Source organism: Onthophagus taurus, chromosome 2, assembly GCF_036711975.1.
Source record: "Onthophagus taurus isolate NC chromosome 2, IU_Otau_3.0, whole genome shotgun sequence".
NCBI classification, from domain to species: domain Eukaryota; kingdom Metazoa; phylum Arthropoda; class Insecta; order Coleoptera; family Scarabaeidae; genus Onthophagus; species Onthophagus taurus.
In genome coordinates this window covers 13,386,078-13,398,940 of record NC_091967.1, presented here as the reverse complement: position 1 = coordinate 13,398,940, position 12,863 = coordinate 13,386,078, and the positions used below count along the sequence as shown (strand labels likewise).

Genomic DNA, 12,863 nt, shown 5'->3' with positions numbered 1-12,863 from the left:
AATGTAATGAAAAACCATCATGAATCGACTCTAGCCAAGATGAAAAACCAAATACAACTATGGAAGAAATAAAAAAATGGGTGCATTATTCTAAATATATGTACAAAATAAAACAAACCGAAGAGAAAAATTGGACACTCAAGTAACGACAAACAGGATATATGTACTGCATTTTACTAAATTGGAACCCATTAAGGAGGAAATAAGTAAGCAATGAGAAGTGATTTGAGAATATCTTTTATGCCTTATTGGAAAAAATATGGCAGAAAAATACAATGAAAATGGGTGAGCTCACATTAACAAACATGTCAAGGAAAATATTAACTAGAATAATACTAGATAGATTAAATCAAAAATAGATCCTGAGAGCAAACCAAGCCGGGTTTCAACAACCACAGGTCATGCATAGATTATTAATGACTATTTCCGAAGAACAAAATGTGACAAAATATCCCCGCGCTGTTATTAGAGCTACAAGACCAGAAAAAACCAAAAAGTTTCTGCACTTTTGCTTAAACACCTCAATTCAATTTTGATTGAAAAACTGAAATCGATATACACTTTTGTTGATCGCACTCTTAGACGCATTTAATCATTTATGGATAGCATATTTCATCGAGTAAATTGTAATCTAAGAGTCTTTGGTGACCTGCCAATTAAATGAGACGTTCCCAAAAGGCTTTTATATAGACCCTACTTTTATTAAAGGTTTGTAAATTTTCCACGATTTCAAGAGAATATCTTAACATTTTCTATGATGTCTAGTTATTTCTAAATATATCAAGATATTCTTTCCACTTTTAATAAGGTTTTGGATATTTATAAAGATATTCACAAATTTTTTCAAAAATTTAAATGAAAGAATTTTTATGGATTTTATAAGCTTTGATAAAGATTGAGGTGCAAAGTTAACCATTGTTTCCATTCTTTTCCAAAAATTAAATACTTGCCGTTATTATATGTATTAATGTAACGTTTTTCGTTCAAAGACTATAGTTTTTGAAAAATTACTTCATAAACCCGTGGGTATCAAATTTTAATGTCAAGAGATTCACGTAATGAAACGGATCAAGTAGATGTAATAACAAAAAAATTAGAAAAAGAACAGCTAGTATAACTTACAGTGAAACTATGTGCAATTTCTATGGGATAATTTAATTCAATCAGATAATAAATATTTTAATAAATAAATATCTCTAATGAATGTCTGGCTGATGAATGTCTGGCTGATGTGTTCGACGTGAGTAATGTGCTAAATTTTGAATCAAATTTAAATTATTTAATTTATAATAATTATTTATTATTCTTGCAATTAAATTATATTCTATCACTACTTAATAATAACTAACGTGTTTAATTATTGAATTAACTTAAGAAGTAGTAAATAAAATCCAAGTTTTAGTTTAATTTAATGGTTACTAACTTTTGCTTTTACAATAGAACAATTTCTACAAGTTAATTAAATTGTCTAACTACGCAGAAAATTGAAATGTACTTGAGGGAAAATATAAACTGTGAATCATGAATAAAAACAATAACATTTCACCTGATAACAATTAATTGTTTTTGTTAATTTTAATTAATATAATCAGGTATTTTTGTAATTTTAAATAGTTTAAGTATGCAGAACATAAAAAAATAACAATAAGAATAAATCAAAAGAGAATTTGAAGGTTTAAAAAATTAAATTGTAATAACCCTGATTTAATAAAGCCATAAAATTAAAATTAAAACGTACTTGAACCGTCAATAATACAACATGTTGAATCGTTTCACTTAAAATCTAAATTTAAACCAAAATTTTTTCCATTTATTTAAAACGAGAAAGTGAATATTAAAAAAATCAAAAATTACTCACCAAATTAAATATAATCGAGTGCCCCTCGTCTAGATGCTAAAAGTGGACAATAAAAATTTCTTTTAATGTACCATTTCACATTGAAACTAAGGTCGAGTGATTTAGGTGGTTGGTTACCAAAGAAGTATCAAGATTTTTTCTTCTGGTTTACGACGAAGTTGGTCCACGTGTATATCGTGTGCGGATATAATAAACGCGGATTGTAACACCGGGTCAGGCCGTCGTCGACGGTGAACTGACGGTGAGTTCTCGACGCGGACATCGTCGGTTCGGTGGCACCGCGAACGCGAAACCCGACCCAGGCGGGGGTTGCGCGAGACGGGGACGCGGCAATTTCCGTCTTACTTCCATCCACTTTTACGCGGTGCTCATCGTCTTCGTTTTCTCCTCGTTGGTATTCTTCGCGTACATGACGATCCGACTCACGACCTGATAGAAGAAGAGGTCCAACTTGAGTGCGCCGCGACGTCGCTAATCGACTCCAGATACATGAGAATTGCGAGATTTTTCTATGTCTACTAAAATCATGAAAGGAATATTAAATTTATTTTAAATCGGTTCTTGGGTTAATATGGATTTATTCAATAGTAAAAAGTATGAGAAGACAATTATTCTTGTCACGATTAATACATTACAAAATAACAAAGGAGTATATTAATTCATAAAAATTATAACATTTTATTTTTGACACATTTTGTAATATACCTGAAGAAGGCGTAAAGCAGAAACATGATGGTTAAACCAACACCAAGTTGAATCGATTAGTTCTAACCATTAGGGAGTTACTGTGAAATAGCAAGTGAATGTGGAAGCATCATACACAGCTGCATAGATTAAATTATATAAGTAATGATTATGTTATGTGTTAAACGTTAGTATTGCGGAAATACCTCAACAACTATTATAACTATATTATATCAACTATGGCAAATTTAACAAAATCTACAAAGTAAGTTTTGCCCAGACAAATGCTTATAACATCATCTTTAAATGGGGATGTAAGAGATCGTACTGTTCTGTACGCGTTTCTAAACATTTTTGCATATTGCGACTTCTTTGTCAAAGATTCATTTCTTGTGAATAACCACTGAGGTTGATAATCCATGCTACTATAATTGTAACTATTTACAAGTGAAGACTTTTACATGAGGCAATGTGTAGAAATCTTGATATTCGTGCACAACCAACAGATTATTTATGGTTAAATAAGAGTATGCATGTTCAGACTAAAAGGAAGTTCAAGGAAGGGTACCTCTAGAAAGTATTCTTGGCCCTCTACTGTATGTCTTGTAGACCAGTGATACACCAGATCTATATAAGATAATACTGGCTGTATTCGTAGACGTATTTGTACCAAACATGATGGCTTCCAGACAAGTATTGCAAACAGCCAGAATATTGCAGAATTGAATGAATCAAAAGTTTTAGCCCTTCACTTTTGGTTATTAACGGAACAATACTTCTTTTCGACAATGGAACAACTTACTTAAACATAACACTTGACACCAAGTTGAAGTGGCAGGTTCCTGTTAAAAAGGAAAAGGATGAAATAAACACGAAATTGAAATCACATTAATGGCTAAAAGGAAGACATTCTAACCAATCAATGTATAACAAATCTATGGTACACCTGGCTTTTTGTATATTATTGATTTAAAAGAACGGAGAGCTATGTCTTCTTCTTCAAGTCACAGATCGCAATCATAATGTTTGAAACCCATTTGCCGAGTCACTGCAGACAAGAATATTAAATTTCAGGGTTTCTTGGATCTAACTGCTTCCACTTCGATCAAATAATAATTTTTGCAATCAGTCACAATAGATCATTCGAAACTTTCTATTTAATTACTTTTCACTCCACTTTAAAGTTAGCTAAAACTTTTATGGCTTCTGTATAATTTTCGACTTTTTACTTTAAGTAGTAAATTTGTTGTTATTGATGACGTAAAGCAGAAAAGACATTTATAGTATGGCACGCATCGGTCAAAGAGATCAATCAAAAAAGTTATAGAACACATCAGCTACTTTATCAACATCTAAAGATACCTCCAATACCAATTAGTTTCTATAGGGGCATTGTAAAGGGTAGGATAATCTGCTATATGAATCTTAAACGACCCGAGAAAAATTAGTTCTGGTAGGAAGACACATTGAAAAGAAACTAAGCAATCAATGTTAGGAAAAAAAGACCATTTACCTACAGCAGTTATAAAAGGCCGCAAGTTCGACACCATGCCAGAAAGATTATCAGTGTCGGTCAAGATACCATAAAAAATGTTTTTTGAAATCAGCAATTTATCACTGTTATGATTTGATATAAAAGGTTCAACCTGCTTAATCAATAGATGCTGAATCAAAGGTGTACAGAATACCCACTTTTTCTGCAACTTTAGACTCGAGACAATTCCCCAAGGTTTATATATAAGAGGTTGTCGAGATGCGTACGCAACCATACTGCGCATTACGTCACATGTGGAAAATAATACCGCCAAGCAATTCAAATTAAACAAATGTACGGAGCACCACATGGGCATGAGATTGCGTGCGCAATCCGTGATCGCTTACGTCACGAAACACTCCTGCTCTTGCCCCTCGCCCACAAACTAAATCAAAGTATTGCAGCATAGGTACTTAGACAACCTTTAATATATAAACCTTGACAATTCCCTGCTTGTCAAGCCTCGTGTTTTGGGTTGTATTCCACAGTCGAAGAGAACCAGCTCTGAACCCATTTGTTGGGAGATTGTAGTCTCTTTCTTTCATTCTACATGCTCCTTACACTTCTTTTTTCTGGTTTTAGTCCATTTAACTACATCCAGTATGTTACATATATCTCTAATGGATGTGTTGGTTTCAGTGCCATTACTCTCGCCTTTTGCTTAATCTTCTTTGTCTCTGCTGTCGTCTCGGTGCCATATGTTAGTTAAATCAATTCCGCCATACAGTATCCCATAGACAACCCGCTACTTCTTTAAGAACTTTCTCTTTTGTGACTTCTATTTGTGTTTCTCTACATAGATCACGGTGCTTTGTATTATAGAATACCAATACAATTAAAAGTAACCAAATAACGCAACAAACCTGACAAGTCAATGTCACATCTGAAGAAGACGTAATTCCTATTGTGAAATTTCGTATCAACAATGTAATAATTAAACCAATTGCCTTAAATTAATCTGCTTATTCTGATTATTAGTTATCACTACCATCAAGGCAACGAAAAAACGATTTCTGGTTTTCTTCACTTCCTTCAGTGGCCTGCATTTCGCATTAGAGTACCTTGGAGATCTACCTTTTTGGTGATATAAATGTATTGGTAGCAGAGAGCCAAAATGTCCCTAACAGTAGTTCTGTCCAAGAATGATGTTTTAAGTATTCAACTCCATACTTGGAACAGTAACAACATGACTATTCGGATTTTTGTTTAAATTCAGCTTATATATAGGTAACAACTATTTCAGTTCCGCAATTTCCTGACATTCTTTCCATGATTTTCTCACCATACTATAAAGAATTTGGCAAACCCGTTTTATTTAAACAAAACTTGGGGTAGTACAACCTGCAAAAAGTAAAAAATATAGAGAAAAAATGTATTGAAAATCAAATCTACTCACCGTTTCTTACATTAATAAATACTCAATCGAACCTTTATTGGTCAGTTTGTTATCTTTGAAACATCTATCAATGTACTGGTGTTCTAATACACCTTTTTTTTTAATTAGATTTATTAAAATTGGCCAATTTCATCAGAAAGTCTGCAATTAAATTTATTTCCTTAGTGTTCTCAGATTTCTCTGATTTTCCGTAAAATTCTAATTTAAAGACAACCAGGATGAATGTGCAGCCTTGAGCAAGGAAAAATTTTTGTTGCTCAACAGCGCTTTTATAAGTAACCATAAAAAATTCTTTAAGTTTTTATAACTTAGTGCACAATATGGGAAGGTAAACAATTTATTAGCATGAAAAGGGAGTAAAATTTGCCAACGAAGCGTTTGTGTACTTTCCGGAACAACAGGTTTTCAATGAACCGTGAAATCGTCTGTACGCGTAGAGAACTTGATGCACGCTTTCCGCAAATATTGATTGTTTGTGTAGGTGTTTATAATAAACACGGTATTAATGATGTTTATTTTTAAATGTATACTTATTGGTTTACGGGGACACATCTAATAGAAGTTTATTATTAAATAAACGTTGGTAGATTTATGATAATTAGAGATATTACAAAATGTAGCAACGAATTAATTATAATGTTGATAATAATCATATCCATAATTACAGATGTATTAATAATAATTAATTCAAATAAATATGTTATTTATTAATAAAAATTCTTTTTGAAGATTTTTATGCAACCAAAGCTGCTCGAGTATTCTAGATGAGAAAACTGAAGTCGTTCGAATTATATTATTAACGTTTGTGTATAAAACGCAAAATGTGTTAAAACATCTCTGTATATGTTTACCTAAAAAATGGATTTAGAATTAGAATTAAAGAAATTATCTCAACAAAAAGTAACATGGAAAAAATACTCTGCAGAGGGGTTAGATCTAGATTATTCGTTAATATTTAATAAGCAACTGGCAAGTGACATATTTTTAAAACTTGAAGATTCAATACAGTATTACACTGGTGATTTGACAAAGGTAAATTAATTTTCATTGATTAAAACAGCCCTAAAAACATTAACTTTTTAGGTTAAAGTCTTTGGAAAATATCACAACATTCCTAGACAACAAGTTGCTTTTGGTGATGAAGGAGTTTCTTATAAATTTTCCGGTGTAACAATTCCTGCAAAACCTTGGACACCACAACTAGAATTTATTCGCAATTATCTTGAAGAAATTACCAATTATAAATATAATTTCGTTCTTGTTAATAGGTCTTTATTATAAATATTAACCCTAAAAAGTTAAGCAAACGATTTTATTTTTAGGTATAGAAATGGTTCAGATCACATCGGCGAGCATAGAGATGATGAAGGAGAATTAGATCCTCAAACTCCAATTGCATCTTTATCGTTAGGACAAGAAAGGGAATTTGTTTTAAAACATGCTGATGCTCGAAAGAAAATTCGAGATATTCCTAAAAGTATTATTTAGTTTTATGGCCATAATTACTAATTTATTCCATTTATTTTTAGTTAAAATTGTCCTACAACATGGAAGTTTATTATTAATGAACCCACCAACAAATAAGTTTTGGTATCATTCCTTACCTATTAGAAAATCAGCTCCAGGTGCACGGATTAATCTTACCTTTAGAAAATTGTTATAAATTGCAATAATTTCAAATATTACAATAATAAAGTATTTAAAGTTAAATTCCTGTATTATCATTTTTTTTGACATATTCCTGCCCTATAGATGGCTTATAGGTTATGTTGACATAATCAAATGTAAAATAAATAAAAATTATTACAACGCTATTTTAATTCAAACATAAAAACAGCTAAAGATGCAAGACTTAATTTTACCTTTAGAAAATTGTTATAAATTACATTCGAATAATTTCAAATAAAGAGTTTAAGGTTAGATTCCTATATAGTCATATTTTAATTGATATATTCCTGACGTATAGATGGCGCTCGTGCTACATATCTCTAAAACCATTAAGTGTGACATTGTCATAATTTTTAGGTTATGTTGTAATAAACAACTTTAAAATCATGAATAAAAATTATTACAACACAGTTTTAAGCCAAACATTTTCACCGTGCGGTAATTATTTAATAGTCGGTGATATCTACGGACAAATATTAACATTTCAGTAAGTTGATTTTACCGCATATTATTTAAAAAAAAATATCAATTCTTACAGCATTGCAAAAATAATCAAGCCAGATTTAAATGCTTCAAAACAAGAAAGGGCCCCTAAAAACACGATATTAGTAGAAGAGGATATTCAAATTAATAGTTTGGTTACCACTACTAATTTTCTAATTGTTGGTACAAGAGGTTATCTTTATGGTTACCAATGGAAAGCGGTAAAAGGTACAAAAGATGCTAAACCAAGTTGGAAATATGATCTTCCCATTTTAAAAGATAAGCTGGAGAAATGTGATGTTAATTGTATAGTTTATGATAAAGATGGTGAAGTTTTATATGTTGGTTGTGGCGATAATAATGTTTATGTTATAAATATAGAAACTGGGGCTACTGTAAATACATTGAGTAAACATTCCAATTACATTCATTCTTTATACAAAAAGTAAGTTGTTATTTTAGAAAAAAAAGGGATATATTTATTTTTGTCTTATTGTTAGTGGAAATGAGTTAATATCTGGCGGTGAAGATGGTTTAGTTTGCATTTGGGATTTAAGAAGAAAAGCAGTTTCTAATAAAATTGAACCATTTAAAAATGACAAACTTGGAAGGCCTGAATTGGGTAAATGGATTGGAGCTATTTATTGTAACGACGATTTATTAGTAAGTTTAAAATTACTTGGAATCTATAAATATTTGAAATTATTTTTTATTGTAGATTTGTGGAGGGGGACCAAGATTATCAATGTGGTATCTTCGAACATTGAACACCTCAACAGTTTTTCCAATAGAAGATAGAGGAATTCATGTTGTAAATCTTTGTGACAATAATGTGTTAGCAGGGGGAAGTTCAGAGTATTTTTATCAAATGAGTCTTAATGGAGACATTATTTCCGAAATTCCAACATCAAGCGCAAGCATTTATAGCGCTGCTTATCAATTAGAACCATTCACTGTGCTTTGTTTAGCTGGCAGTAGCCCCAAAATTGATATTTGTAGCAATTTTAATTATAGAGATCAAGTGTTATCGATTTATTAAAGATAACTATTATAATAAAAAAGTTTTGTATGATTTATAATATTGTTTTGTTATTTCTTTTTTATTACACATTAACTATCAACTTAATTTTTATTAAAATCTGACTGCTGGATGTTGTTTTTATCTATATCTACATTCATTTATAAACTGTTCCCTAAATAGTGATAAGGTTATTTGTGTAACCACTTATAATAAAGAAAATTTTTATATGTCAAATTTTAAGGAAATACAATAATAATTATAATCTTCGTTTTTAAATGTGTCAAAATTTGTTTGATGAATTTATAATTAATTTTACATTTTAACATGTTTGCAATCCAGTTTTTTGTAGAGTTGATATCTCAATTTACTCACATTGTTGGTTGAACTTATGCACCAAAATCATGTTTATTAACATTTTTATTTGCTTCCATAACCTGGGCATTTTTGTCAGAAATGATAATAGTACACAACACTGAATACAAGACAGAATAGGCGCTGGAAATGTATGCTACTTCGCTCACAAAAAGTTTTTCCAATCAAAACTGCTGTTTAGAACATTAAAACTACTATATAAAATGATTGATAAAGGGTTCGAGGAATGTCCGTTTACTGGCAGAAACCATTTGTTTTTGTAATCTGAAATTAACGGATATCCCACCAACGTGGAAGTCATTTACCCTTTACACATTGCTTCTTAACACTTTTGCTCTCAGATGCATAAATGTGCAGAAATATTCGAAAATATGAAAATTGGAATAATTCGTAGTTTTACAAGTAGTTAATGGAAAAAATCGGTATTCCGAGCATAATATAGGAAACCTTATAGAACAGAAGTTGTAGCAAATTTTACCCTTTAGACATTGGCTTCCTAACACTTTTGCTCTCAGATGCATCAATGTGGAGAAATATTAAAAAATATGAAAATTAGAAGAATTCGTAGATTCACAAGTGGTTAATGGAAAAAGCGGTATTCCGAGCATGATACAGAAAAACTTTTAGAACAAAACTTTTAGCAAATTTTACCCTTTACACATTGCTTCCTAACACTTTTGCTCTCAGATGCATCAATGTGGAGAAATATTCGAAAATATAAAAATTAGAATAATTCGTAGTTTCACAAGTGGTTAATGGAAAAAAACGGTATTCCGAGCATGATACAGAAAAACTTTTAGAACAAAAGTTGTAGCAAATTTTACCGTTTACACATTGCTTCCTAACACTTTTGCTCTCAGATGCATCAATGTCGAGAAAAATTCGAAAATATGAAAATTAGAAGAATTCGGTGTTTCGCAAGTTGTTAATGGAAAAAACGGTGTTTCGAGCATGATACAGAAAAACTTTTAGAATAAAAGTTGTAACAAATTTTACCCTTTACACATTGCTTTGTAACACTTTTGCTCTCAGATGCATCAATGTAGAGATATATTGGAAAATATAAAAATTAGAATAATTCGTAGTTTCACAAGTGTTAATGGAAAAAAACGGAATTCCGAGCATGGTACAGAAAAACTTTTACAATAAAAGTTGTAGCAAATTTTACCCTTTACACATTGCTCTGTAACCTTTTTGCTCTAAGCTTCATCAATGTGGAGAAATATTGGAAAATTAATAAGACCGGTTGATAAAGGGTTCGAAGAATGTTCGTTTGCTGGCAGAAATTATTTGTTTTTGTAATTTGAAATTAACGGATATCGCAAGAACGTGGAAGTCTTACAGACAGTCTTTTTTTCATAAACTTTAATAATTGATGTTAACATACAGATACATTCCATTAACTCTCGTTTCTTTTGTGTCGCAATATTAAACGTTACACATCGAAAAAAGCCGTTGTACATTATCGGATCTTGGTCATGATCACATTGTAAAGATAACATCAAATTACAGAGTAATTTTGTTTTATGAGATATATTGCAAGGAATCGGGCTCGCGGTTCGTTCTTATACACACGTGATTCTGCTGGCACGACAGCGATACGACCCAAGGGGTCCATCCTTTCGAAAATTGCACGCTGCCCCCTTCGTTGTGGGAGGAAATGGCGAGGTTTTTAATTTTAGATTTATGGCGAGACGCGCCGGGAATTTGGAGGAAATAATCTTTAATTTTATCGTCGGCCGAGCACGACCGCACCAGAACCGTGACCCCCTCTGTAATTTACTCCGATCAGCGAACGAACGCCACACTGGAAACGTAGGGCCTTTTTTTATAAGTTAATATCTCTGAAAGCGTTCGGGCGGAAATCTCCGTTACATTTCAGGGATTCCAATAAGTACCAACTCTTTCAAGTCTTGTTAAATCACATTAAATCTAGGAGAATCTTGTTTGTTATGTATTCTCAGAAATTAGCAATGAATTATACGGGAATTAAAAAAAACATAATTTCCTGGTAGTTTAGTTATAGGAAACTAAACTACCGGGAAGGAAGTAATAAATCGAAACAGGATTATATTTGAAGAAGAAAAAAAATTAACACTCTAGTCATTTATACCAAAGGTTTAACAAAACAGGATGCGAATAATCGTGGTGTGTGCCGTAATCGTTCAATACCGATGTTATCGGTTAGATCTATTGAGGTAGAGCGCAGGTACGACTTAACAGTTTCCTTCGGCTATACACTCCTCAAGTCTCACCCAAACTATCTTGTGTTCAACCAATCAATTACGCACGCTGCGTAATCATTTACAATGCGTCTGACGTGCTTACGTCCAAACACCCCCGAAGCAATAAACAAGCCTCAATTACTTGTCTAGTTTTAAACGTTTTGTCTTCGTCATTAGACACATTTATCAATGTTGTGATACTTACCTTAAAAAAGAACAAAGACTTTTTTAAGAAAAAATTTTTTCTTGTGAGTTCTCAGTTCTCACCGTCTTCGGTTGGAAGGTCGGAGGTCAGTCCGGTCGTACTCACGACCGGATACGCCCATCGCACGCACGCCACCAAAAGTCCCAACAACGCCGAAGAAGAAGACGCCAACAACAACGAAACGACCGCCCCCGTAGAAAACGCGCCGCACTAGGGCCCCTGAAAGCGAAGAAAGCGAGACGGAGGGAAAGGAGAAGAATAACGCCGCCGCTTTCGGGGAAGCGAACCGCCCACAAGTTCCCCAATATTTTTCAATCTTGATACCGACGCCGAAGAGAGGATGAGCGTTTTCGACACCAGCACCGGCGCGTTTCCCATAATAAGCTCGGAGGCGAGATTTCTACGAATGGCTCGCACAGAATGAGATGGATCTTATCGAAAATTCTCTTGTACGCGTGGTTGTTGTTGGGGAAAAGTTCCAACCCATTGTTAAGATTATTCTTTGATATGCAGAAATTATTAACGGATTCGTTTTAGAAGCAGGTAACTGTATAAAAATGTGATTTGGTGATTGACTTTATTAAAATTTATGATGTAGGATGTAAAAATCCGAATTTATTCGTTATGTTTATGCCGGAAATATGACGAGGATATTTCTTCGTAGTGAATATTTTACCGTAATCGTTAAACTAGTAACGATAATTTACATCATTTTCCCACCTTAAACAGACGCCTCTTTAGTTTAAGCGGGCGTAAATTTTCCGTCTGACTAATTTATGTTCCGATGATCATAAATGCGGCTGGTTTTATTGGTAACATACCGTTTATGTGTGGTCCAAGCGATTGGAACACCTGGAATCAATCAAAATGTAAATAAAACGACGGTGCTAAATTCTCCAACGATTTCACGCTTGGAAAAGCTGCGCTTGTGGTATTACCAACGAATGAATCAGAGAAGCCTCTATGACAGTAGAAAAATTTTGGTAGTAAAGAATAAAATTTTAAACGTGGATACATATTTTGTGGTAATTTTTTCCCCATTCTTCTTTTTACGGTTCGTTGATCGAGAAAATGGACCACAAAGTAGGTAATAAGAAGAGTTTATAATTGTTTATACGTTAAATGGTGCATGAAATTGGTTGGATGTGGAATTTCTTTTTTTTTTACGTTTGTTTTATAATGAGTTTAGGAATCTTAACAATGATTCTTTTTAATCTTAGATACCAAATATATGTAAAATTATTTCTTCGGCGTTTGGTACTTTTATCTTACTTAACATCTATGGATAATGAAGCAAACTCAAGTTAACAAGTAGAATTAAAAAAACGTATGCTTTACGTGTATGGAATTTAAAGTTCTCAAATCCCATCTACACAAATCTCCTAAAAGCGCGCTTACACGAAGCCAACCGTTCCGT

The 12,863-nt window shown here is 32.6% G+C and overlaps 3 protein-coding genes across 4 annotated transcripts in view; 2 read left to right on the top strand and 1 right to left on the bottom strand.

Annotated features, from left to right (window-relative positions):
- The window catches only part of LOC111425998 (uncharacterized), a 37,095-nt gene extending 34,973 nt beyond the window's left edge, over positions 1–2,122 (bottom strand). For both annotated transcript variants that reach the window (XM_023060326.2, XM_023060328.2), the window contains exon 1: positions 1,859–2,122. The gene's annotated coding sequence lies outside the window, so the exon portion shown is untranslated. The remainder of the gene's footprint in view (positions 1–1,858) is intronic.
- Positions 1–7,182, top strand: part of LOC111426000 (DNA oxidative demethylase ALKBH2-like) — a 42,291-nt gene extending 35,109 nt beyond the window's left edge. Inside the window, exons 3-6 of the mRNA XM_071194319.1 lie at positions 6,202–6,504; positions 6,556–6,740; positions 6,795–6,949; positions 7,002–7,182. Of these exons, the coding sequence (XP_071050420.1) occupies positions 6,331–6,504; positions 6,556–6,740; positions 6,795–6,949; positions 7,002–7,135 (648 nt within the window). The 5' untranslated portion in view covers positions 6,202–6,330 and the 3' untranslated portion in view covers positions 7,136–7,182. The remainder of the gene's footprint in view (positions 1–6,201; positions 6,505–6,555; positions 6,741–6,794; positions 6,950–7,001) is intronic.
- A 285-nt stretch (positions 7,183–7,467) lies between these two features.
- Positions 7,468–8,702, top strand: LOC111425877 (THO complex 6). Its single transcript, XM_023060167.2, has 4 exons — positions 7,468–7,627; positions 7,679–8,068; positions 8,124–8,286; positions 8,342–8,702. Exons 1-4 carry the CDS (start codon positions 7,527–7,529, stop codon positions 8,660–8,662), a joined length of 975 nt encoding a protein of 324 aa, XP_022915935.1. The 5' UTR covers positions 7,468–7,526; the 3' UTR covers positions 8,663–8,702.
- The last annotated feature ends 4,161 nt before the right edge of the window (positions 8,703–12,863 follow it).